Source organism: Miniopterus natalensis, chromosome 10 (assembly GCF_054644295.1).
Source record: "Miniopterus natalensis isolate mMinNat1 chromosome 10, mMinNat1.hap1, whole genome shotgun sequence".
NCBI classification, from domain to species: Eukaryota; Metazoa; Chordata; class Mammalia; order Chiroptera; family Miniopteridae; genus Miniopterus; species Miniopterus natalensis.
The window spans coordinates 61741931-61765610 of NC_142090.1; the positions used below are offsets into that span (position 1 = coordinate 61741931).

The following is a 23680-nucleotide window of genomic DNA, read 5'->3' on the forward strand; positions in this document are numbered from 1 at the left end:
TGAATAAAGATACTTCGAATGGGCACATCAGCCATCTCCCCTGAATGCACAATCTGTATGTCCCAAAGGGCTCCCAAATTCTTCATGGGCAGTGCTGTGTATAGCAGGTTCACAAGCTCAGACAACGTATGCTGGACACTTCACAGTCCAGGGAAATGTACTACTCTCTGTCAAATCTTGCTGGACACTTCACAGTCCAGGGAAACGTACTACTCTCTGTCAAATCTTGCTTCAGTGGGCAGTTCTTTTTAAAAAGAACTTACTGCCCAGTCAGCGTGGCTAAGCAGTGGAGCATCGCCCCAGCAGGGAGCATGCAGGAGGCAGCCAATCAATGGCTCTCTCTCATCACTGATGTTTCTTTCTTTTTTCTTTTAAATATATCTTTCTTGATTTCAGAGAGAGGAAAGGAGGAGGAGAGAGAGAGGTAGAAACATCAATGATGAAAGAGTCATTGATCGGCTGCGTAGCCTGCAACCCAGGCATACGCCCAGACCGGGAATCGAACCCCGATCGCCTGGATCCTAGGTCGATGCTCAACCGCTGAACTATACCCGGCCGGGCTAATCATTGATGTTTCTATCTCTCTCTCTCCCTCTCCCTTCCTCTCTCTGAAATCAATAAAAATATATTTTAAAATAATAATAAAAAAATAAAAAGAACTTACTACTGCCCCACCACTTCCTGGTCCCCTCTTTCTTCTAATACTTAAAAGACTTCAGGGTTTTCTGCAGCTTTGCGGCTAATCCATGAAGATGGTTCTGCCTTTCAAAATAAAGACAGCAGGTGCTGCCCACCCAGCTGCAGGGGGACAAACTGTGTAGAAGGACAAGGTTCTCCATGTACCACTCTCAACTACCATCCTGTGCAACACCTCTTGCCTCAAGCAACCCCCCTGAGGACAAGGTAAGAACACGAAGTCCTGGGGACAGGAGTACTTTCTGTTCTTAGGCAGCTGATGAATGTCTTTATTCTGTCAGTGGAAAGAAAGCAGTACTGACTGTGAAGGTATGAACAGAAGCTCGTCCAGCTCTCACATCCTAGGCCTCTGGAGAAAAGTCCTGCCACATCCTCACTCGCCTTGAAACAAAACCAGAGGATCAAACTACTAAGCCAGAAACTTATGTTTTCAAATAGGGAGCCAGTTGAACTGCAGCCCCCAAACACTGATAGCTTTGCTAAAAGGAATATGCTAATTCCTTAAAAGCACCTCCGTACATTTCATTCCAGGGGGAAAAAAGAAAAAAGCTCACACAAGCCTGCACTTACTCAGGTGCACACACTCACGCCCTTACCAAAGGTAACTTCTCCTTTGCCAGCTTTGTCAAACAGCTGAAAGGCCACCATGAACAAAGCATCCGGGGCGCACAGGACGGATTCAAATGCTACAAATTCTTGAAAGGATATTAACCTGCAACATAAAACAAGCACAAAGCATAAAGTCAGTAGCTTGTGAAAAATAAAAGCATCTGCAAATAGGCACTAAGGAAAAAAATAAAATGTCACTGTCAAAAAAGAAAATTTAAACCTAAAAAACATTTATGAACACTTAGCATTTCCTTTTACATATAGTGGACTGAAATGACAATGTACAGAATCTAAAAGGCATGACAGGCTTGAGGATATGGTGACACATTAGATACATTATAATTTCAAAGGTAACTTTTCCTCAACAAATCACTTTTGTTTCAGGCACAGTGTTGGATTCTAGAATTAAAGCTTAGATACTTTAGATGAAGATGTGATTGTACAACAGCAAGTAGAGTACCTTTGCCATTCATTAATATCTTTATACGCCACGTAAAAGTGGTTCGTAGAGATCCATTCATTACTGATATCTACTGATCACATGAGGATTAAACCAGGGATGATACTGGGGAAGGGGACAGAACACAGATAAATCAGACATGAAGCGTGACCCAGAGGAACTTTTGGTCTGGTAAGGCAGGCAATAATAGTGTAGAAATATTATGAAGGAAAGACAAATCATATGACAGAGACCAATATGCAAGCAGAATTCTGTTAGGAAATCAAAGAAGGCTATGCTGCAGAAATGGAAGGTGAGCTGCATCTGGAAAAATGAGTGAAATTCAGGTGTGCAGGCATGGGCGTAAAAGGGAGGGTGCTTTCAGCGGGGGACCTGCCTGCAGGAGGCCCATGCAAGAAAGCTAGGCAGTGTCCCAGGAGAATGGTGAGAAACTGACTTTGTCTGTACAATAAGGTGCATAAAAGAGAACACTGTGAAATGAGATTAGACATGTAAGAGCAAAGATGGGCCTGAAGACAAGAAGAGGGGCCGGTCTTTCTTCTCCAGGAAGCAAGGAGTGGTTGAAAGTTTCCGAGCAAGGTCATGACATGACCAAATTTATCTGACAGGAAGAGCATGACAGGCCACAGATGCCTTGACTTTCAAGAAATAAACAAATCCACAAGAAATAAACAAATCCACAATATCTTTTCTAGAAATGTTCTTTGCCACTAATATGTATTTTAAATGTCTAACTAGTTCAATGATACACTGAGACAGTCCAAGTTTCTGGAGGTCATACAGGGAAGAAGAAAACAGGAGTGTGTTCCTATGTTTCACAGGACATTAAATTACTCCTAAACATCCTTAGAAAGAACATATTCTTATACAAAGTGTTACAAAGCTACCTTAGCTGTTCCCAGAATGTCACCTGGTTATAACAATGTCACAAAGAAAGAAAAAACTCCTGTTGTGTTCTATACACCATCTGTCATTCACCACCCAAACCATCCTTACAAGTGCATGGGAACATTCAAGAACAGCACACATGACGGAAGAATACCTACCCAGAGGTTCTATCCTCTCCACTCAGGCCATCTCACTGAGAATCTATGCTCAAAAACGGGTGGGGAGGGAAGCAAACCTGGGTTAAAACCTTCCTGGCTAGCCTAAAGGAGCTTACAACCTTGGGGGAAGGAAAGGAGGTCATATGCATATATATGCACCAGAATGCAAGAGTTCAGGGTCAAAGAAAAAGAAGAAATAAAGCACTAAGGGGCACAAAAGGAGGAGTGATTTATTTTGGCCTAGAAGAATTGGGGAATGCTTCATGGAGTTCTGGCATTTAAAGAACACATTTTAAAGTTGACAAGACTTCTAACTTGGGTGTCTGAGTAGAATGATGGTACTACTACCAAAGATGGGGGGGGGGGGAGTTAGAGAGAAGGGAAGTGAGATATTAAGAGCAATTCTGACCAGGCTAGATGCAAGGTATCAGTGGGACACTGAGGTGTGGTACTCAGCAGGAAACCAAAAGGACCAGCTTGGAACTCAGGAAAGAGGCTGATAGGGGGCTGAACTGTGTTACCCCTACAACTTCATGTTTAAGTCCTAACCTCCAGTACCTCAGAATATGAGCTTATTTAAAAATAGGGTTGTTGCAAATGTAATTAGTTAAGATGAGCTCATAGTGGAGTAGGGCGGGCACCTGATCCAATGTGACTAGAGTCCTTATGAAGAGGGGAAATTTGGACACAGACATGTGCACAGGGAGAACACCACGTGAAGGTGAAGGCAGGGGTGACGGTGATGCTTCTATAAGCCAAGGAACACTGAAGACTGCCAGCAAACCACAGAAGCTAAAAGGAGGCATGGAACAGGTTGTCCCTCCCAGCCTCAAAAGGAACCAACCTTGCAAACACCTTGATCTAAGCCTCCAGACTGTGAGACAATAAATTTCTTTTTTTAAAGTCACTTAATAATGTGTAGTATTTTGTTACAGCAGCCCTAGCAAACTAATACAGAGGCCAAGGTTGGAGGGTCAGGTCTGGAGTTTTTTATTTATCTATTTATTTTAAGTATGTTTTCTGTTGATTTTAGAGAGAGAGGGGAAGGGAGAGGGAGAGAAAGAGAAACATTGATTGATCAGAAGGCTGCCTCCTGCACACCCCTCACCAGGGAATCGAGTGCGCAACCTGAGCATGTGTCCCAACGGACAGGGAATTGAACCAGCAGGACCTCTGGGTGCACGGGACAACACTCAACCAACTAAGCCACCCAGGCCAGGGCAAGACCTGGGAGTCTTGAAACAAAGGCTAGTCCACCACTTTCTAGACTACTGAGGAAGGAGAGAGAAGCAATGTGTTTCTGACTGCTTTCTTCTCGCCACCCCTCCTTACACACCATGACCCTCTCTGAGTAGACCCCAACAACCATACAGCCACACTGCTCACTAGTTTCACTTGCTGGCAAGTAAAAGGCAGAAAGCCAACCATATTTGCTCAATTATCCCTGCACAGATGTTAGGTTAGTTAAAAGTGAATCACACAGTGTGTTACCTAGAAAAGGGACATTTAAAAAAAATTGAATGATCTGAATAAAGAAAGCCTTCAATAAAATAAACAGAGCACCTTACCTCTCTCAAAATGGTACAAGAAACCTGAAGGTTATAAATGTGCATGAACAAATCCTCTGGCAATGTCAAAGTGGTTTCATAACCACAATGGGCCACTGAATATTCTGGTATTTTAGGCATGTCAGATACCAAGAAGGTATGTAATTTGGTAATCCTATTAGACACAAGTACTCTACATCTATGTAGGAGGTATACAGATGAACCATGAAATCATAATGTCTTACTGTTCACTAAGATTATTTTGGATTTTCAAGGTAATCTGGCGAGAAGGCTATCAGAGTAATTATATAGTACTATACTCACTTACGGCACGGTATCTAAAAACATTTATGTATGTTTTTCATATAAACAGTACTTCAGTCTTGCTTTACAGATTTAATGGGTATTAGCATAAATTACAACGAAGAATACAAGCTTAATCAAGTTCAGACCTGGCTGCTGGGCTCGCTTCGTTCCCTTTCCCACCCTCCACTCCCTAACCTTCTTTGACAATGCTCAATGTCTTTTAAAATAAATCATACAACTCTGATGAACTCTGTCTAGTCTCAAAGGAAAAGTATTTGACATTTATGCTCACCTGCAACAACTAACAGTGAGACGTGGGTGGGTACCCTAACATGGAGGCAAACATAGATGTCACGTTTTCATAGGCCTACACTGCTCAGAGGTCAGGTTTCTAACTGCTGTATTTTATGGTTCTGCTGCTACCAGAGATTTTTTTTAAGTAAGTCATGTTTGTTTTCCAAACTAGAGCTGTTTTCCTCCTTCTGAAAGCTATCTATAACAGAAGCAACTTGACAACTCCTTTAAAGTCCAGGTAAAGCAGTGAAAACACTACATACCACTATCACATACTGAGCCAAAGAGAGGGATTAAAAGTAGATTAAACTTATGACAATGTAAGGTTACCTATCATATACATAGAAAGATACTGGCAGGATACATACCAAAATGATCACAGTGCTTCTTTATAGTAGCACAACTTTTGGTCTCCTATCCCCACCCCTTTTCAACTTTGCAAGGGATGGCTCTTAGCCTGGAGATACTTAAAAGTCAATAAAGAATACAGACTGAAAACTATGATATTATGGTAAAGGTGGTTCTTAATATAAGGGAACTGGAGATACATTACTCAATGAATTCAGAGGATAGAGAGATTTTTGTTTTATTGAGACAAAGGAGGAGATGGGAAATTAGGAACATACGATACCAGATGGAAGATGTGACCAAGGGGACATGTAATGTTTAGTCTTGCAGGAGAGGTAAGATGTAATGAAGTCGTAATGGGTGGTGGGAAAAGGAGAGGCCACCAACTGCAGTGGGACTCTGGTACTTACTCACGTGCTGAGTTCAGGCCAGTGCTAGGAATACACAGATGAAAATGCAATCTCTGCTCCCCAAGACCTGGTGGTCCAAGGCATAGACGGTGAGCCAGGAACCAGGAAGGAAGGCCAGAGATGAAGAACCACACAAGTGCAGGTTTGATGGAGTGAGGGCAAGTGCAATGGAAGGCATGGTGGTCATGATGATAGACAAGGGTCTGAAATTTTTAGTGACATGACGAATCTGTACTTCTGATTGTTTAATCCAGCAGAGGAGTGATAAATGAACTGAAAGGAGAAGAGCCTAGAGTTGGGGAGATGGGTTGGTTGAACCCAGGAAAGAGCTACGAAGGCCTGAGGGAGAAAGATGGGCTCCTAATGACAAAGGGATAACAGTAAATCGTGCTATGGTCTCCAGAGGACAACCTGACAACACAGCAAGACTTTAAAATGCCTACAGTCTTTGACACCATAATCCCACTTCCAGGAACTTATCCTAAAAAATAATTAATGAATGTGTGCAAACTTTTACCTAGAGAGCTGTTCAAGGTGCAGAGCTGAGATCATGAAAAAGCGAAAACAACCTCAATATGCACCAATATGAGATGGATTAAACAAACGAACACTATCCAATCACTAAAAATTGTCCACAATTACATGTTATTAAGTAAAAAACCAGTTACACAAATGTTTTTATAAAGTGCTCCCTTTTTGTTAAAAACGGACAAAAGTAATATTTTATACACACACAGTTTGAAGGATGTATAATACCAAAGTGTTGGCAGAGATTCTCTCTCGGGAGTCAAATTATTAGAAATTTAAGTTTTCTTTCTTTTTGCTTGCTCACATGTCCTAATCTTTTCAATAATACACATAGTACACTATTTTTGTGATAAAAAAATAGAAATGTATATGAAACAAAATGGCAAGGACCAAGACCTGGGTAATGACAGGAGGACTGAATAAGAAACGGGGGGGAAGGGGAAAAGAAACCAATGACTGAAACGATCACACTACCTCTGGCTGGGGGGGTAGCCTCCAGTTCTCCTGTTTCTCCCTGCCGTTGCTTATTCTAGCTCACCAGTGGCTCATACCCCATGTGGTCCCTTTCATCTCCAGCCTGGCTCCTATCTCCAGGCCAACTCTGCGGCTATGAAAGTTTAAGCGACTGCACATAAGGATCTGATCAGTTCAGACGTCAGGAAGTTTGGTTGTAGACAACGCACCATATCAAAACCCAATTACCACTTTTGCTTACGGTTCCTAACCACAAGAGTGCCCCGCAAGAATAACTTCTCCCTATAACCTTCTTCTGTGTGTTATAACAGAAGCCAAACAATTGTCCAGGATTAATGGCAGAGATAAAAGTAAAACCCAGCTCCCAAAACAGGGCTCCAACCACCGGACCACCCAGGTTCAAGTATCTGTGAATGTCAAGAAGAAAAAAAAAACAGGACTGGGCTTTCCTGTGATCATAAGTTTATCCGAAGAGCTTTGGCCTCCATTATTTGAACATCTTTATGAGCTTTGGGGGGTTTCCAGTTCTTTTATCTCCCTCCCAAATGCCTTGCAAATATACACTGTCCAGGCCCTCAAGCACATATGTACCCTGCACCTATTATATGCCAGGCAATACCTTAGACAGCAAGGATACCGTAAAAATGAGTAAGATGGACAGAATCTGTGTCCTCAAGGAATCACACTCTAGTGGGGAAGGCAGGCAATGAGCACAAACGTACAAATATAAAGATAAGATGATTCCAGAATCAGATAACCGCTATGTAGAAGATGAGGAATGCATTAAACCAGTGTTCCTCAGCCCCAAAGAGTCTATTTAATTGGTCTGAGGAGGACGTGAAAAACCATTTGCTTTTTTAAACTTCCCAAGTGATTCCACCTTTCAGCCAAGCTTGAGAATGACGGGGATGGCAGAGAGGGAGCCGTTCAGCCTAAGGTGGCCAGCAAATGCCTCTCGGGAGGTGGCATTAAGATCTGAATGACGAAAAGGAGCAAGCACTGGGAAGATCAGGAGGAAGGGTATTTTGGGCAGAAGAAATCTCAGTGCAAGATTCCACCCTAAGTCAGGCCAGCCTGGGCTAGTTCCACAGGGCAGGAGACACCTGAGTGGCTGGAGACCACAGAAGGAGGGACATGAATGGGGACATGGGGACGAAGGAATGTGCAGGGCATACAGGGCCGTGGGGATTTTATTCCAAGCATACAGGGGAAATAGCCATTGCTGGAGAGTTTTATGCAGGGGAGTGATGTGACCTCATCAGATGAAAACTCAGGACCCTGGGGAACACAGATTAAAGGGCCAAGCAGAGGGTGTACCATCAGAGAGTGGCTGCTGTCGGCTGGACTGGAGTTGTAGCAGGAGAGGCTTAAATAAGAAATGGTCAAATCCAGGATTCAATTTCTAGACAGAGCTGGGGGAAGAGTTTGTCCTAGAAGTTCCAACACACTCCTTTGAAAGCCCAGAGGCAAGTCAGGTGCCAGCTGGGGACCCCAAGGGGACTATGGCTGCAGGGGCTGTGGCAGCCCAAATCACAGACAGATTCTAAGGCTCTGAGGTTACTGAAGATATGAACTCTGCTAGCCAGGCAGATGATGAAGGAGCTCATAAATAAAGATTTTATTTAATTCGCCAGATGATGGTCAGTGAGCAAAGGATCTAAAGCTTCACAGCGCCAATTATGTAAATTTCTTAACAAAGACAATGCAATACCACCTAATTTTACATTCTACAAACCATCAATAATAAGGGGGAAAGAGACCTGAGTTCTACTGTTCCCTTTGCCTGACTAATATCTAGGCAAGTTGGAGGAGACCTCCTTTCCTGATTTATGGACGGTGCTCTCTCTAATGCCTTTCACTCTACAATCTCATTTACTCCCATTTTCAGTTACAGGGAGCCTTCCATGCCCACTCTGGCTCCAGCCCTGGCCTTGGCAATCCCAGGAGTGCATCTGTTCTGAGGCCAGCTGGGCTTCTCAGATCCACCACTCACTCGGGTTCAAATCTCACTGCTGCGTTTGCCAAGGGCCTATTTAAATTCATTGGCTCCAATGAAATCTGGCAGATTGAAAATTGTTCCAACAAGTAGGCTACTGCCTGGCTTTAAGAACCTATTAAACATTTTATTAGCAATTTTACTGTATTGTTATCATGAATTTAGCCTATAAATACGACCTCTGCGTTTATCACTGCCTCCATATTGCCAAGGAAAGATAAATATATAGGCTCTCATAATTGTGAGCTTAATGCAGTAAGTGATACGCCCATACTTCCGATCTACCTGTCTGTCCACTGCCTTGTATTTCACTCCAAATAACACTTGAGCTGCCCAAGGTGGACTGTGCCAACTGGTGGGATTTATGGAGGGTGTTCTTATACCACCAACATTTTCTTCACTCCCAAAGAGATCACATACATTTACCAGGTGTGATTCCTCCCTTCTACTTCTCTTTGGCTAATAGTTCATTCAGTTACACACCAGAAAATATCTTTCACCTACACATCCTCTATTCCCCATTCCTCCCCCTCCTCCCTATTAAATCATACTGCCAAGTGACCTCAGAAGAATGCGTCCCCCCTTGCCCCGCCACCCCCCAGGACCCCATCTTTTAACCTTTGAGTCATAAAAGAGCTCTAATCATGACAAATCTCCACAAGAGTGACACTGCATCAAGGAAAAGAACTACCAAGCTTTTAAAACTAGAGACAAATCATATTCTTTATCTCCATAAGACTCTAGATAGATATCCCATTATTTCTTAAATACTAATAGATAGCATTTTTTTAAATCCTCACCCGAGGATATGTTTATTGATTTTAGAGAAGGAGAGAGGGAGAGGGAGAGAGGAAGGAAGTGAGAGGGAGAGAGAGAAAAAGAGAAAGAGAGAAATATCGATCGGTTGCCTCCAGTATGCTCCCTGACCAAGGATCAAACCCAAAACCTAGGTATGTGTCCTGACCAGGAATCAAAACCACAACCTTCCTGATGTACAAGAAAATGCTCCAACCGAGACACCTGACTGGGGCCACTAATAGACACCATTAAAAAAACAAAAACAAAAACAAAAAAAAACCCTAAAATACTATCTCATCATATTATATTATCTTTATTTTGTAAAATTACCAATGTTGAAAGCAGAATTTAAGGTATATCAAATATTCTGTATTTTAATTACATCATGGATTAAACAGCATTTTGAGATCTATCCAAAGACTCGTGTGTATGTGTGTGTGTGTGTGTGTGTGTATTTTAAAGGAAAAATGTACTAAATTAAAAACAAAATAAAACATAAACATCATTTTAAACTGGGGATTGTCTTTAAAGGGGGAAAAAGAGACCACTGGCAAAAAAGGGGAAAAGTAGCTAGGCAAGCAAAGTAGGTTTTAGAGAATCTAGGATTCCTATATCTTCCTTATTCTTTTAACTAAGGGTGCATGAGGCTTTCTCTTTATTAAAATGGCAAATGAAGAACAACATTGGGGCCCAGCCAGTGTGGCTCAGAGGTTGAGCATCAACCTCTGATCCAGGAGATCACGGTTATAGATCGGGTTGCGGGCTCGATCCCCAGTGGGGGCCGTGTAGGAGGCAGCTGATCACTGACTCTCTCATCATTGATGTGTTTATCTCTCTCTCCCCCTCTTCCTTCCTCTCTCTAAAATCAATAAAGATACTTTTTAAAAATAATAAAAAAGAACAATACTGGGGAAATTAGCCCTTTATCAGATGCATCCTTGACAAATATGTTCTCCCATACTGTGGGGTTCCTTTGTATTTTGAGGATGATTTCTTTTGCTGTGCAGAAGCTTTTTAGTTTGATGTAGCATCTGATACGGGGCTAATTTCCAAAGTATACAAAGAACTGATACAACGCAACAAGAGGAAGACAACCCAATTAAAAAATGGGCAAAGGATCTGAACAGACACTTCTCCAAAGAGGACATACAGATGGCCAAGAGGCATATGAAAAAATGCTCAACATTGCTAAACATCAGAGAGATGCAAATTAAAACCACAATGAGGTATCACTTCACACCTGTCAGAATGGCTGCCAGCAACAAATCAACAAACGACAAGTGCTGTGGAGGGTGTGGAGAAAGGGGAACCCTGGTACCCTGCTGGTGGGAATGAAGACTGATGTAGCCACTATGGAAAACAGTATGGAGGTTCCTCAAAAAATTAAAAATGGAACTGCTTTTTGACCCAGTGATCCCACTTCTAGGAATATATCCTAAGAATCCTGAAACACTAATCAGAAAGAATATATGCACCCCTGTGTTCATAGCAGCTCAACTTACAATAGATCTGGAAACAGCCCAAGTGCCCATCAGTAGATGAGTGGATAAAAAAAGCTGTGGGACATTTACAGCATGGAATACTATGCAGCTGTAAAGAAGGATCTCATACCCTTTGGGACAGTATGGATGGGCCTGGAGAATATTATGCTAAGCAAAATAAGCCAGTCAGAGAAAGACAAACATCACGTGATCTCACTTACATGTGGAATCTAAAGAACAAAATAAACTGATGAACAAAATAGATTCAGTGACATAAAAGCATGGAACAGACTGAAGAATCTCAGAGGGCCCGGCCGGGCGTGGCTCAGCAGTTGAGCGTCAACCTAGGATCCAGGCGATTAGGGTTCGATTCCCGGTCAGGGCACATGCCCGATTTGTGGGCTCAATCAATGACTCTCATCATTGATGTTCCTATCTCTCTTTCTCCCTCTCCTTTCCTCTCTCTGAAATCAATAAAGATATATTTAAAAAAAAAAAAAAAAAGAATCTCAGAGGGAAGGTGGAGGGTGTGTAGGGGTGTAGGGAGAGATTCACCAAAGAATTTATATGTATATATCCATAACCCATGGACACAGACAATAGTCTTCAGACCTGGGGTGGGGAGTGGATGCAGGGTGGAATTGGTTAATGGGGAAAAAGGGGACACCTGTACTATTTTCAATAAAGATAAATTGGGAAAAAAAAGAACACTACTGGGGAGATAAACTACAGATAAGAAATCAGTGACTGAAAGCCAGCAGGCACACAGATTTGTTAACCAGCATTTTTGAAGCGACCACTGCATAGTGGCGATCACTGCGCAGAGTAGCAGCTTAGTTGTTCCATTGCCACCGGATAACCAGTTGCTTCAGAGGCTTCCTGCAGAGCACGCGCTGCCAACCCCTTTGTTTCTCTGACTTCGGTCTCCAGTTGGATTGTTCCCTTGGTTTAGAGCTGAAAAGCACAAAAAGTACCTCCACTCAAGAGACTCTGTAAGTGCCTAAGGCACAGAGGACAGGCGGAGGAACAGAATTTTCTCATGCGTACTCTTAAAGATGCCTATTTACCTATGTGTGCTGTTCTTTGCTCAAATAGCACTTTAAAATACAAAAATAAAAATGGTTGCATTAAACGCTTTCTTAATTGGAACAATGCATGTCTCAAAGCGTTTTTCTGAATCTCTGAAGCAAGGCAGTGATGAGCAAAATGAGGTTTGAAAACAAAAGGCACCTAAGCACAGACACAGAAGTGAAGAGCAAACCTGCCACTTTCAATTTTTTACAACTACATGAAATCAGCTTTACTGATTCCTCTTTGAGAAACATTATCAATTACTCGGGAACATTTTAACATTTTCTCCCATTCAGTTAAAAATCTATGTTTTGGATCCATACAAAAACCTTTTTTGATGTGAATATAACATAAGCCACTGGCAAAGCAAACATTGAGTGACCGAAAGAGCCCTTTATCATATTTTTAAAAATAAAATTATTCATGGTGTGGGCAAGAAGAAATGGAAGTACACAGGCTTGAGCCAGAATATCACACATGCACACAACAGCCAACATTAATATCTGCTGTGCCAGCTGAATTCAAATTAACCCAATTTTACATGTTAATTAAACCAGCTATTTTATTCTTATTGTATTTTTCCTTCTTAAATAGTAGAGTCTACAAGTGATTCCCAACAGACTTGTTCCAACAACAATGACGTATTCATTTACTTCTATTATGACCATACAATACAGTAACTGAGCAGTAATTTTTCACAGTCAATTACATGTGTGGTTCTTTATGCTTAAAGATGCCGAAATAATGTGTACTATAGAGCCATATGCCTGAATCTCCAGTCTGCCTGAGGCAGTTGCCTGGGTAACACATTTTCTCTCCAGTTTAGTATAACCCTTCATTGAATATCATTAGGTGTCATTAAATAGCAAACATTAACATGAACTTCAATACGCTACTTAGATAGAGTCATTTTACCCACGTAAACAAGTGCTCCTTCATTTATAAGAAGCTTAAAATTGATTATGCTTTTCTATATTTAAGACCATGAAAAAGAGAAAAAAAAGTGCCCACGTGTTGATTCCAAATTGAATTTGCGGAAATTTCTGTTTCCAAAAGAGAACTCAGACCTAGTTTCAGGGGCAACGTTTCTCATCGACAGGGTCATAATAGTGTAAGCTTAGGAAGATTAGGTTTTAAAAATTTATTCAAAGTTGTAAAATATTTCCATCAATTCCATCTTGGACAATCAAAGACTGTTTCACCCTCCTTTCTAAGGGTGGGGGAGGAGCTCGAGTTCAGTAACAATAAAATTATTGAATAAGGTGTTTAAAAATCAAAGCACGTAGTAATAAACAGAAGGCACAGGATACACCGTGCATTACTTAAGATATCTTAAAAACTAAAAATTTAATGAAGTGTTCTGTTTAGATATGGTGATACATGGTTTACAAAGGCTGTTCCAGAGCAACGCCAGTGTTACGAGAAGCAGCCATTCCCAGTAATCTCCATCAGCCCCTCATCCCATGCCACCCCAAACAAGCACCTATGTCTAGGAAACACAATGGGCTTGCTTTACAAAGTCTCAACACTAAGAGCTCCCCCCTTGCCAACTACATTACCACTCTTAAAACCTGGAATTATAATTCTTTTGAGACACATCATAATTCCATGTAATCCTAAACCCTCAGCCTCTAAGCAACTACAGCTTGTCCTCTCTATCACCCGCAGTACAAAGGGCCTCCAACTTTTCAAAGTTAAAGGAAACAAAAACAAAATGTATCATCCAAAAGCGTGCTACCTCCAATATACTTTCTCACCTTTCCCATTTACAGGAGAAAGGCAGGCTCCAAAATCCTGGAAGAACTGATCAAGGTTCAGGAGGCAGCCCCAAAGCTGTCCATAGTCAACGTAAGAATAACTAAAGGGAAATATCTGCCCAGAACAAATGAGTTCTTGGTAATGGGAATTGAGATCCCAGATACAACTATGAAGGTGAACTGCGATCTTTTTCTTCTTCCAGCATCTGTTTCCTAATCCCAAGTAAGGAAGAAATAGCCACAGGAAATGGAGTGACTTAGCCTTGGGTACCTACTGCTCTTATGTCCCACTGTTCCACAAGTATTCATGTAGCTGTTTGCAAAGATGACTAAAATCTCAATCACCATGTTCAGTCCAGGGTTTGACAGATGTGGTTAGCAAAGAAAAAATTATTTGATAGTAAATGTATATTCCACTTTGGTTTTAGCACTCTGCTTTGAAATGAAGTTAATCATAAGAAACAATTGATAGCAAGAATAAATCTTTAAGTAAAATATTTTCAAGATATATTGGAATCAGTATAAGATTCAGTTACTTCTCTGAAGTCTCCATGACAATTCATGTTTTGAATGATTATCTAAGATGTTGTAAGGTTTCAAATAAAATGTTAAAACTTAAAACTAAATTATACAAACTATCATTACAGGGAAATGTAGCCTAGTAACTCAAGAAACATTATTAATGAGTGATTGATAAACAGTGACTTCTGCTTATAATATTCTGACTAAGTCATCTTTCTGGATTTTGCCCTAAATTCACAATAAACAGAATGCTATTTCCAACCCTATCCCAATGCAGATTAATTAAAAGATAACTATATGAAGATAATTTGCTTGCCTAAGAACTGGCTAAGATCTAGCAAAGAAAAAACATAAATTTTTCATATTTAACTACGTTTTGCAATACAAATAATCATGAACAAAATACAATGAGTTCACCTATTAACACAGACCACCCATGAATGTAGGTTCTTGTGAAAATAACTAAAAGCATTTATTATAATTGTCTGAGCCTGGTCTACTTAGGTAAATTTTATTTTACTGCCTGGAAGAACCTATATAAATGCTGAAAAACAGGTAAGCAAAGAAAAATGTTCTGTCCCAATTGATCCAGCATGTTTTCCCATCCTATTTATTCTACACTATCTCTGCATCCATTAGCAAGTCCTGTGTCTAAAGGTCTCATAACAATACCAAGCTTTTTTAAAAGCAGGCAATTATAACACAGAACAACAATAGTAAAGAACAAAATTAGAAAGTGTTGGGATGTGTTATATTTTTGCAAAAGCAAATTAAGCTAGAAGACTTTTGAGGCTTTTTTGCTTTTTCTAGGTACAATTATTGCTAATTGTGGAAAAGCAACATCAGAGTTGAATGCTTTTTCCTTCAGTAAGTTGGTGACTGTTTTACTTCTTGATTTAAAAAAAAAAAAAGCACTGATCAGAAAATCATAAAGCGATTGAAAGAAAGTTTCAATATGAATTATGTGGTCAGCCAATCCTCAGGGATTTTCAAGGGAAGTTTTCCCCAAGTGGAAATGCAATACCTTTAGTGAATTTTCAACATTATATTGTAAATTAATAATTGGAAGGATAATGTGAACTAAACTTTTGTAGAAGAGAAGAGCCATGGTTGCATTTATTTAACTCCGCAGCAGAAGACTGTAACTCTGCAGACTGCAGCATCAGCAAACACCTCGGCCTTCACGGGGGGCTGGAGGGAAGGGCAGGGGTCTCAAAAATGATCACAAAGCTAATCTTATGGCTGGTTTTCTCAATATAGAAAACTGATTTTATTAAAACAAGAATGGCCCAAATGATGTGGTACTAGCCTATTGGGAGCTATAAAAGCGAAGACAGGAGAAGAAAAAAAGATTCACTGAGAGTTTCAGCACCTGTTACAGAGGCAGGCTGCATAAAATGTTACAGTGTTCCTGGAGGAAAATGACCGCCAGGAACATGAACATGCTGAATTTCAATATGGAACCAAAAAGACAGCCTGAGAAGCCCATCCCTCATCATCTTCATAACAATACCTCACACTCTCCTGGCACGCTATGCATACGATTCATTCAACTGCATCCAAAAAACACAGGTGGAGTGCTGCTGTGTGCAGCCACACTGTTCTAGGGCCTGCAGGTTCAGCAGTGAAGAAAGGAGACAAAACCCCTGCCCTCCTGGAGCTTATAGTCAATGTGTGTGAGAAGGTCAGTCGGAGACAGTAAAATACAATCTTTGTCCCAAGAGAATCACTACGAGAAACACTACAGTAAAAGGGGAAAGGAGTGTTGGGGTAAATTTAAAACAGTATGTTCAGGGAAAGCCTCCCTAAGAAGGTGTCATCGGAGCAAAGACCTTAAGAAGGTGAGTTTCTTAGGGGAAGTGGAAGTGCAAAGGCCCTCAGAATGGGACTTACACCATCGGCTCCCCTGGTTCTCAGGCCTTTGGATTCAGACTGAACTGCACCACTGACTTTCCTCCATAAGCTCATGAGCCAATTCCTTATCTCTCCCCCTCTCTGTCCCTTCCCCTCTCGCTATATTGAGATCCCTGATAAATCCACATGCTCATATGCATATACAACATACACTCTCTCATAGGAATATATAATATAATAATATATAATGTATTATAATTAACATATAATGTAATATAGAAAGTTTACATACCTGCCTTTTGGGTATAAATAGGGAGAGAAATATGAACATGAATATACATACATATCAATTTACTTATATTTAGGGAGAAACACTCTATGTAAGGAGAAGTCAAAAACTAAAGTTAATAAGAGTGAACTCTAAGCGGGAGAGAGAAGACAGGGTGAAGGGGAGAGGCATGTTAAATCAGACTTTTCTGAGGATACCTTGCTTCTGTTATAGTTCTGACTTGAGAAGCATATGTTTTACATATTCAAAAAATTAAATTAAGTCTAAAAGGAAAAAAACAATCCCTAAAAATTGAAAACAAACTGAAACGAATGAACCTAACCATATAGCAAGTTGGTGGCAAAACCACATAGAAAAATGAATTATTTTAAATAACCTTAGAACACAGTCTTTTCACTATATATATTTAGTGGGATACATGCTAAGCACAAATACAGCTGAAAAGACATCTTAAACTTCATTCACTGTTAGCAGCAATACCAGCGTTATTTAAAATATACCTTACATCTTGCATATATGTATTATGTGACTGTTGCCGGCAACCAAGACTTTCAATGAAAAAAGAAAAATACAAATGGAAAAATAAAAATACTTTGTCATTTGTTTAATTTTGAAATTGAAATACCAGTATGAACTGAAGACACCCGCCCCTCGACTAGCCACTGAAAAAACTAAAAGCAATGACAGCCCAAAAGTAAGAAGCATAGATAGTCGCCAGATTGTGGTTTCCAAAAACCTTCCCTTGCTTTAGTAGATACCTGCTTCTATATCACATTCTAAACCAATATCTGTTGGTTTACATTGTCTATTTGCTACATGAGAACACAACATTTACTGTTTTGTTTAGAACAGTGCCTGGCAAATAGTTGGTGCCTGTTAAAATACCTGTTAAATTGCTGGCGACAAGAATGGTACCAAGTGTTAGACTGGTGTGGTCATACATGACCTCTGTTCAGCAACCTTGGTACTTGAGTCTGGCTAGGAAAGAATTCAGAGTCAAGACTCAAACTATAAGAGAAAGGTTATTTAGAAAGTCACAAAAGTAGAAGAAGTGAGTGGTAGAAAAAATGGGTTCAGGAAACAAGTTACAGAGGCAAATGAAGGGCCCTAGGAGCTTAGGAGAAAGAGAGAGGCAAGGAAAACAGGCCTGGGGAAGGGGGTGGGGAAAGGTGCTGGCATGCTCCATAGAGGTCTTCCTCTTCAGGGTATTTATCTGGAGGTCTCAGGGGAGGATCCCAATAGAATATTCATCAGCTTTTCAGGTGTGTCCCTTCAGGGTCATGGTCTCCAGTGATTGGTCAGTACCAGGGCAGAGGGTCATTAGTCAATGAAGCTGGCCCAGATGTCTGCCAAGGCACAGCCTGTCTGGTTTTGCTGCTTTTCTGGGTCTGGAGCCAAAGTACAACTGGGGCCTAAATGTATTTGATGTGGGTCAGAACCACATTGTCCTGGGAGCTTAATGCTTAAGGGCTATCTATTCTCCAGACCTCTTGTTCGTTCCCCCACATGACTAGCAACATGCCAGGGGAGGAAAGGTCGAGGGAGGGTCCGAACCACATGACCAGCGATATGAAAGGTCAGGGAATCTAAACTGCATGACCAGTGATAAGCTAGGGAAGGAAAGGTTACCCTGGGGGCGAGGTTCTTGTTTTCCCAGTTTTGCCAGATGCTAGGCACCTGAGGCTTTCTACCCTGGTGACCTTCTATACCTGGCCCATCGTCCTTGCTCTTGACGTCTGTCTAACTGCCTACCACAAAATTAATTAATAACTTGAAATTAACCTAGATTTTTCAAATATTGAGGTTCTCTCAATTTGTAACACAAGACCACATTACCTTACCATGTATCCTTTATTACAGAGACTAAGTTATTTTACAGTGTCTATGAAAGTTAAAGTTATCTTCTTTCACCTCTTTATCAGAGTGAAGATCCCAAAACCTTTACATCAGATTGTGATGAAAGCCTTAGCCTCAAAAACCATCATTAAATTTAGTCTGACACTCTCCCTCTATTTAGTAGGAACTGACTCACTGACAGTTATGCCACAATCAATGGGAAAGTAAACGGGCACTGAATCTCCTAAGGTTTCACTTCAGGAATACCTCACAGCTTAGTGCAACACTTTTAATTTAAGCAACTGCTACATCCGGTGCCAATGACACTGACACTGACACTGACACTGACACTGACACTGACAGAGGAACAGATTTGCAAGTAGACAAAAAACAGCTTACATTTGATTTCCTTTCCTTTAAAATTTTAGATTTGAGTTTTCAACACCTATCATGCAGATAAAGCGAGAGCAAACAACCAAACAAGCAAAGTGGGAGGGAAGAGTAGTTGCTCTTTCAAACATTTTCGGAGCACCTTCACGTGCTGGGAAGAATACAGAAGAGTTGGGCCAGTAAAGATATTCCAAGAATACGTGTGCAGTGGTACTTCAAGGTTGAGTCTAAGAATAGTAAAAGGGAAAAGGTGTTCTGAAAACTATTCCTTGGTTTTAAAAAACTGTGAGAAATGGGAGGACAGTTTTTCCTAAGTCTGTGGGTGTGGATAAACTGGGGTAAAACATGTGAAGGTTTTAGGTCCATATGACATTACCAAATAATTAGTCTTAGAGGCTAAGAATCCTGCAAGGGGCATCAGAACTTTCAAGCAAAAACAGATGCGAAGTTCTCATACAAAGCTCTATTTTTAATATTCCTCTTTCTACGTAGAAACTTCATGGCAGAGCAGGTTGAGCACAAATATTTAAAAAAAAAGGTCCAAATCCTAGTTCCAGAATTCACTAGCTATATAACTCTGAGCAAATTATCTAAACTCTGCACCTCCCTGTCAGAGATGGGTGAAAATACCTATCTTAAGGACTTATGAGGATGAAATAAGAAAACAGGTGGAAACTGTTAGCACCAGGTCTGGAACCCTCTACATGCTCAGTAACTATGTGCTTCCTCCATCCTTTAGTCTAGCCATCTAGGGAAAACACATCAGCAGAGCTCCAATTCCACAGAATATTTTTATTTTAAAAGTTCTTCAAGTAATAAATTTGCCCCTCCTCAGGCCTCCTTGCCTCTCTGCAAAGACCCCTATCTCCCAACATGCACGATCTGGAGCCCGCCAGGACGAATCCCATTGTGTCCTTTATCCCGTGCATGTTGGCTTTCACTAGCCACCCAAGACCCCCTGGTTACCCTTTATCACCCACACCTAATCCCCACTGGCTTTGAACTTGCTCTGTTCTCTTACCATCCCCAGAAATCCTTCCACTGTGCTCTCAAGATTTCACAGTTCACAATAAGCAAAACTCATCCTCAATCTGTCTGATAAAGGAAAATCGCTTTCAGAGGAATCTTCTAAATATCCCTCCACGTTCTTGCTAACCAATAGCTGGCTCTTCCTTGAGGACGCTTCCTCTGCAGCCCCCCCTTAAGCAGTGAGGGGTTTTCCTGCGCAGTTCAGGGATGCACAGGCTTAGGAGCAGGGTAGGTTACGCCTTCCTTCTCGCTGCCTCTTCCACACCATCCCCCAACCATTATATGGCAATATCAATAACATATCTGTTTGAAAAAATAACTATTTTCTAAAACAAAACACAAAGTGAGAAAAAAGGCAGTTTTATGTCTCTGCAAATCTCTTAAATGTCTGACTTAATGGAAGGCAGCTGCATTCAATCTGTTGTAATATGCCGTGTTGGTTGAAGGACACGGAGGATTTCAGCCTTACATAGACTCATAGTTAAAAAAGAAAAAATATTTTAATAGCCATTTTAGATCACTGTGGATATTCTTCTATGATAAAACACCAAATCCTAACAAGCTGTAGTTTCTTAAAGATCAGTTGCAATGTGGAATCTGAAATAGTATCGCTGAATTTTTTCCATTCTTTTACAGTAAAACCTATGGGCCTACCCTGCACTTTCAACAGACCTTTCACCCCATGCATAAAATTATAGCACCAGGTCTTGGTCAGCTGGAAAATACGTTTTTCCAAGTTACGCAGATCTTCATTACACTACATTAAAAAAAAAATCACATCATTAATATCACCACTAACCATATCAGAAAAGTCTTTAAGTATCAGGAAGCTGTCACATGAACATTTTCAGTCTTTCAAATAAAAACGATGTTCCACGAAATGGGAAATGAGTAGCTCAGCTAGCAACTCAAAACAACTGCTCAAGGGCACTTCCTCAGACAACCATCACAGGGCAGTGAGAATTCTAAAATGACGCGTACTTAAGGGTGAGATTTAATAAAAACCATTAATTTTTACTGCTTCTTCAAGGACATTCTGAAGAGGAATCAGCATCCTCAACGTCACTACCGCTGTCACTGGGAATGGCTGGCGAGGAATATAATCATTGCTGAGACCTGGCTCGGCTTGATCGGTGTTAGGGCACCAGGAGTTTTACCACCCGTTGCTTTTAGGACCCATCGGTTAGTTCAAATACAGCACAGTGAATAAGGCAGATCACAACTTAACATTATCAGGTAAATGTTCTGACCTCGCGGGCTCCCTGAAAAGGTCTCAGAGACTCCTGGGTGCCCCCCCCCCCCCCACACTTTGAGAACAGCTGTTTGCATGACCTCTCCGATTTCTCACAAGAGGCTACCCCCTTGCAGACAATACACTAGAATGTCTTCCTTTTCTCTCCTCCAGTGTCAGTTCTCCACGGTCCAGAGAGTCACCCCATCAGCATACATGCCGCTTAATCTATCCACTTTAAAAAGATCTTTCTTTCACCTTCCTCCCCCTCCAGCGAAGGCCCCATTTTTCACCTTCCCCTGACAGCAAAACTCTCTGTATGGGAGAAGCAGGGGCAGGAGGAGGCCGGCTATCCTACATATGAATAAGAAGTGAAATCAGCGCCTCGTCATTAATCAATCCTTTCTGGAATTAAAAAGAAAAATAAACCCAGGCACCTGACATTCCTAAAGGTTGTCTAATATACCAGCGACACAATACAAACCTTTTTAAGAATTCTCTTTAATTTACTCCTCGCAGACAGTGTCTAGCCACCACATTGCACGCACCCCCCTATGATTTCAGGCATCAAATATTAACACAAAGTGAGTAATGCAAAAAGAAAGGGGGTTAATCAGACACCTTGAGAGAAAGAAAAAAATAACACTGATTCAATGAGAGCTGCTAATGAGGCTTTTTGTTTTGGGAGATTAATTTGGGAGTCTGATGACTAAGAAGAAAATTTAAGCTTTGCAGGTGACTGCTGGTGATTATGATCAAGTTCCTTTTTAAAAAATAAAGAGATGCCTCTGCTTAATTCTATAGTTTATGAATTGTGTGTGTTTATCTAAAATCTGTGTCCACCCCATAAGTGCAGGAAACTTTCCTTGTTAGCAGAGTGAAAGACCTCCTCGTATTGCTTCTGGACCCTATTTGACAGAGGATGAGCATTTCAGCCTGTGAACTGCTGATGTTTAAATACATTCCCCTAATACTCTTTAAGCATTGCCAATTGTAAACCTCATTAACTCCCAGCATGCGGCCAAGGCCTGGATTTCATCGTGACAGCCTCCCAAAGTGAAAACAGGTATATAAAAATGATTTTATCATCAACACCATCCTATGATCCTCCGCCTTGTGAAGTATTTAAAAGGCTGTATTTTTTTTCCTCTCAGAAGAATAAATAGCAAACATGGAAAAGGCAAAAAACGCACTTTATTTATATGGCCACCCATTTTGAAACCCTAGATTTTTTTTTGGTCTTTTCCTCTCCGATGCCCTTATTCCTCTTGTCCCCAAACTGGACTTGTCCCAGGACTGGTTCCCTGTGCTCAGAATAGAAAGGAATTATTTGTGGATGCTGATCCCACTGCTGCCATGTTGATTCAACAAAATGGATGCTGATAAGGAGTAGATTGGACATGTCAGCTTGTCATTAAGAAACCAGAATTCCTGACATCCCCTTTTGCAAAGAAGAGCCAGCTTTTGCTTTCCCATGGAGTACAAAGGTAGAAATAGACCTCTCACCCCATGCATAAAACCTGAGATAGAAAACGCTTCTGTGTTAAATTTATCCGTGATCCTAGCAAACTGACAAGATACCAGAGCCACCCAGTGCCCACTCCGCACGTACAGGAGTGGGATTCAATACAGGGGTTGGACCTGTAATGGGCAGCGAGCATCCTGAGCCCCAGAGGCCAGGCACCCAACACCTCCAGCTTATTCAGGCCCCACTCAGTCTTCCCAGGTGAGGAGATCAGGTACTAGCTTCCGGAAACAGCCTTTGAGCCCAAGACCTCTCTAATAAAACATTCGTTAATAACAAAAACAAACAACGAATAGAAATAAGTTTACGCAAAGGGATACACACACAACTTTTATTCTTATCTTCTTAGAATATAACTGTGTGAACAGTGAAAACGAATCACACTTAGATGATAAACAAAGAAAGCTTCAGTCCTATTTTAAACAAAAACATAACGAAAGCCAAATCTAAAAGACACATCGAAAACCATACAAACAAACCCAACAGCAAGTAGAGAATCCACACTCCTCAGCTACGGTAAGAGGGCCTGAGAAGGCTTTAGGGACCTGTGCCCCCGCCCCCCCTCCCCCCAAAAGATGCTGTGACAAGCTCTCCTGGCCCAAGACAACCACTAAACAAAAGGTTTCCAAACCTGGGCATTCAACGTTTCCTCTCATTTCCCTCAAGGTGCTTCACAAAATGAGTACACCCATAATTAAGTCTATTAAAACAGTGGAGTTCAGGGAACTAAATACAACAGGCAATTAGAAGGGAGGGGTGGGGACCAGTGAAATCCAAGAACATGAACAGTGAGTCTGCTGTAGCACAGGCAAGTCATGCCAATCCCTGACTCAGATTCTCCTCTGATGGCTCTCCAGTGCTCTTAGGATAAAGACCCCAAATCCTTAATGTGATGTACAAGTTCCTGCACAGTCCTGCACAGCCTAGCTCTCCCACCACCCTGCCCTACACCTTCCACGCTCCAGCCATGCCAGCCTCTGCATTTCGGAATGTGACTGTGGCCTTTGAAACTGCTGGTCCCTGTCTGCAATGCTCTGTCCTCTGTCCCCCACTCCCCATCACCCACCCAGCTCCTATAGCTCAAATGTCACTCCTCCTTGGGAAGTCATGCCTGACCACCCAGTCAGCACGAAGCCCCCTTCATTGTTTCTCGCACCATGTTTCTGCTTCATAACACTTATCA

The 23680-nt window shown here is 41.3% G+C and overlaps 1 protein-coding gene across 4 annotated transcripts in view; it reads right to left on the reverse strand.

Annotated features, from left to right (window-relative positions):
• The window catches only part of SLC25A13 (solute carrier family 25 member 13), a 168923-nt gene that overhangs the window by 108959 nt on the left and 36284 nt on the right, over positions 1 to 23680 (reverse strand). For all 4 annotated transcript variants that reach the window (XM_087821169.1, XM_087821170.1, XM_087821171.1 and 1 more), the window contains exon 4: positions 1293 to 1408. In XM_087821169.1, coding sequence (XP_087677295.1) covers positions 1293 to 1408 — 116 coding nt within the window. The remainder of the gene's footprint in view (positions 1 to 1292; positions 1409 to 23680) is intronic.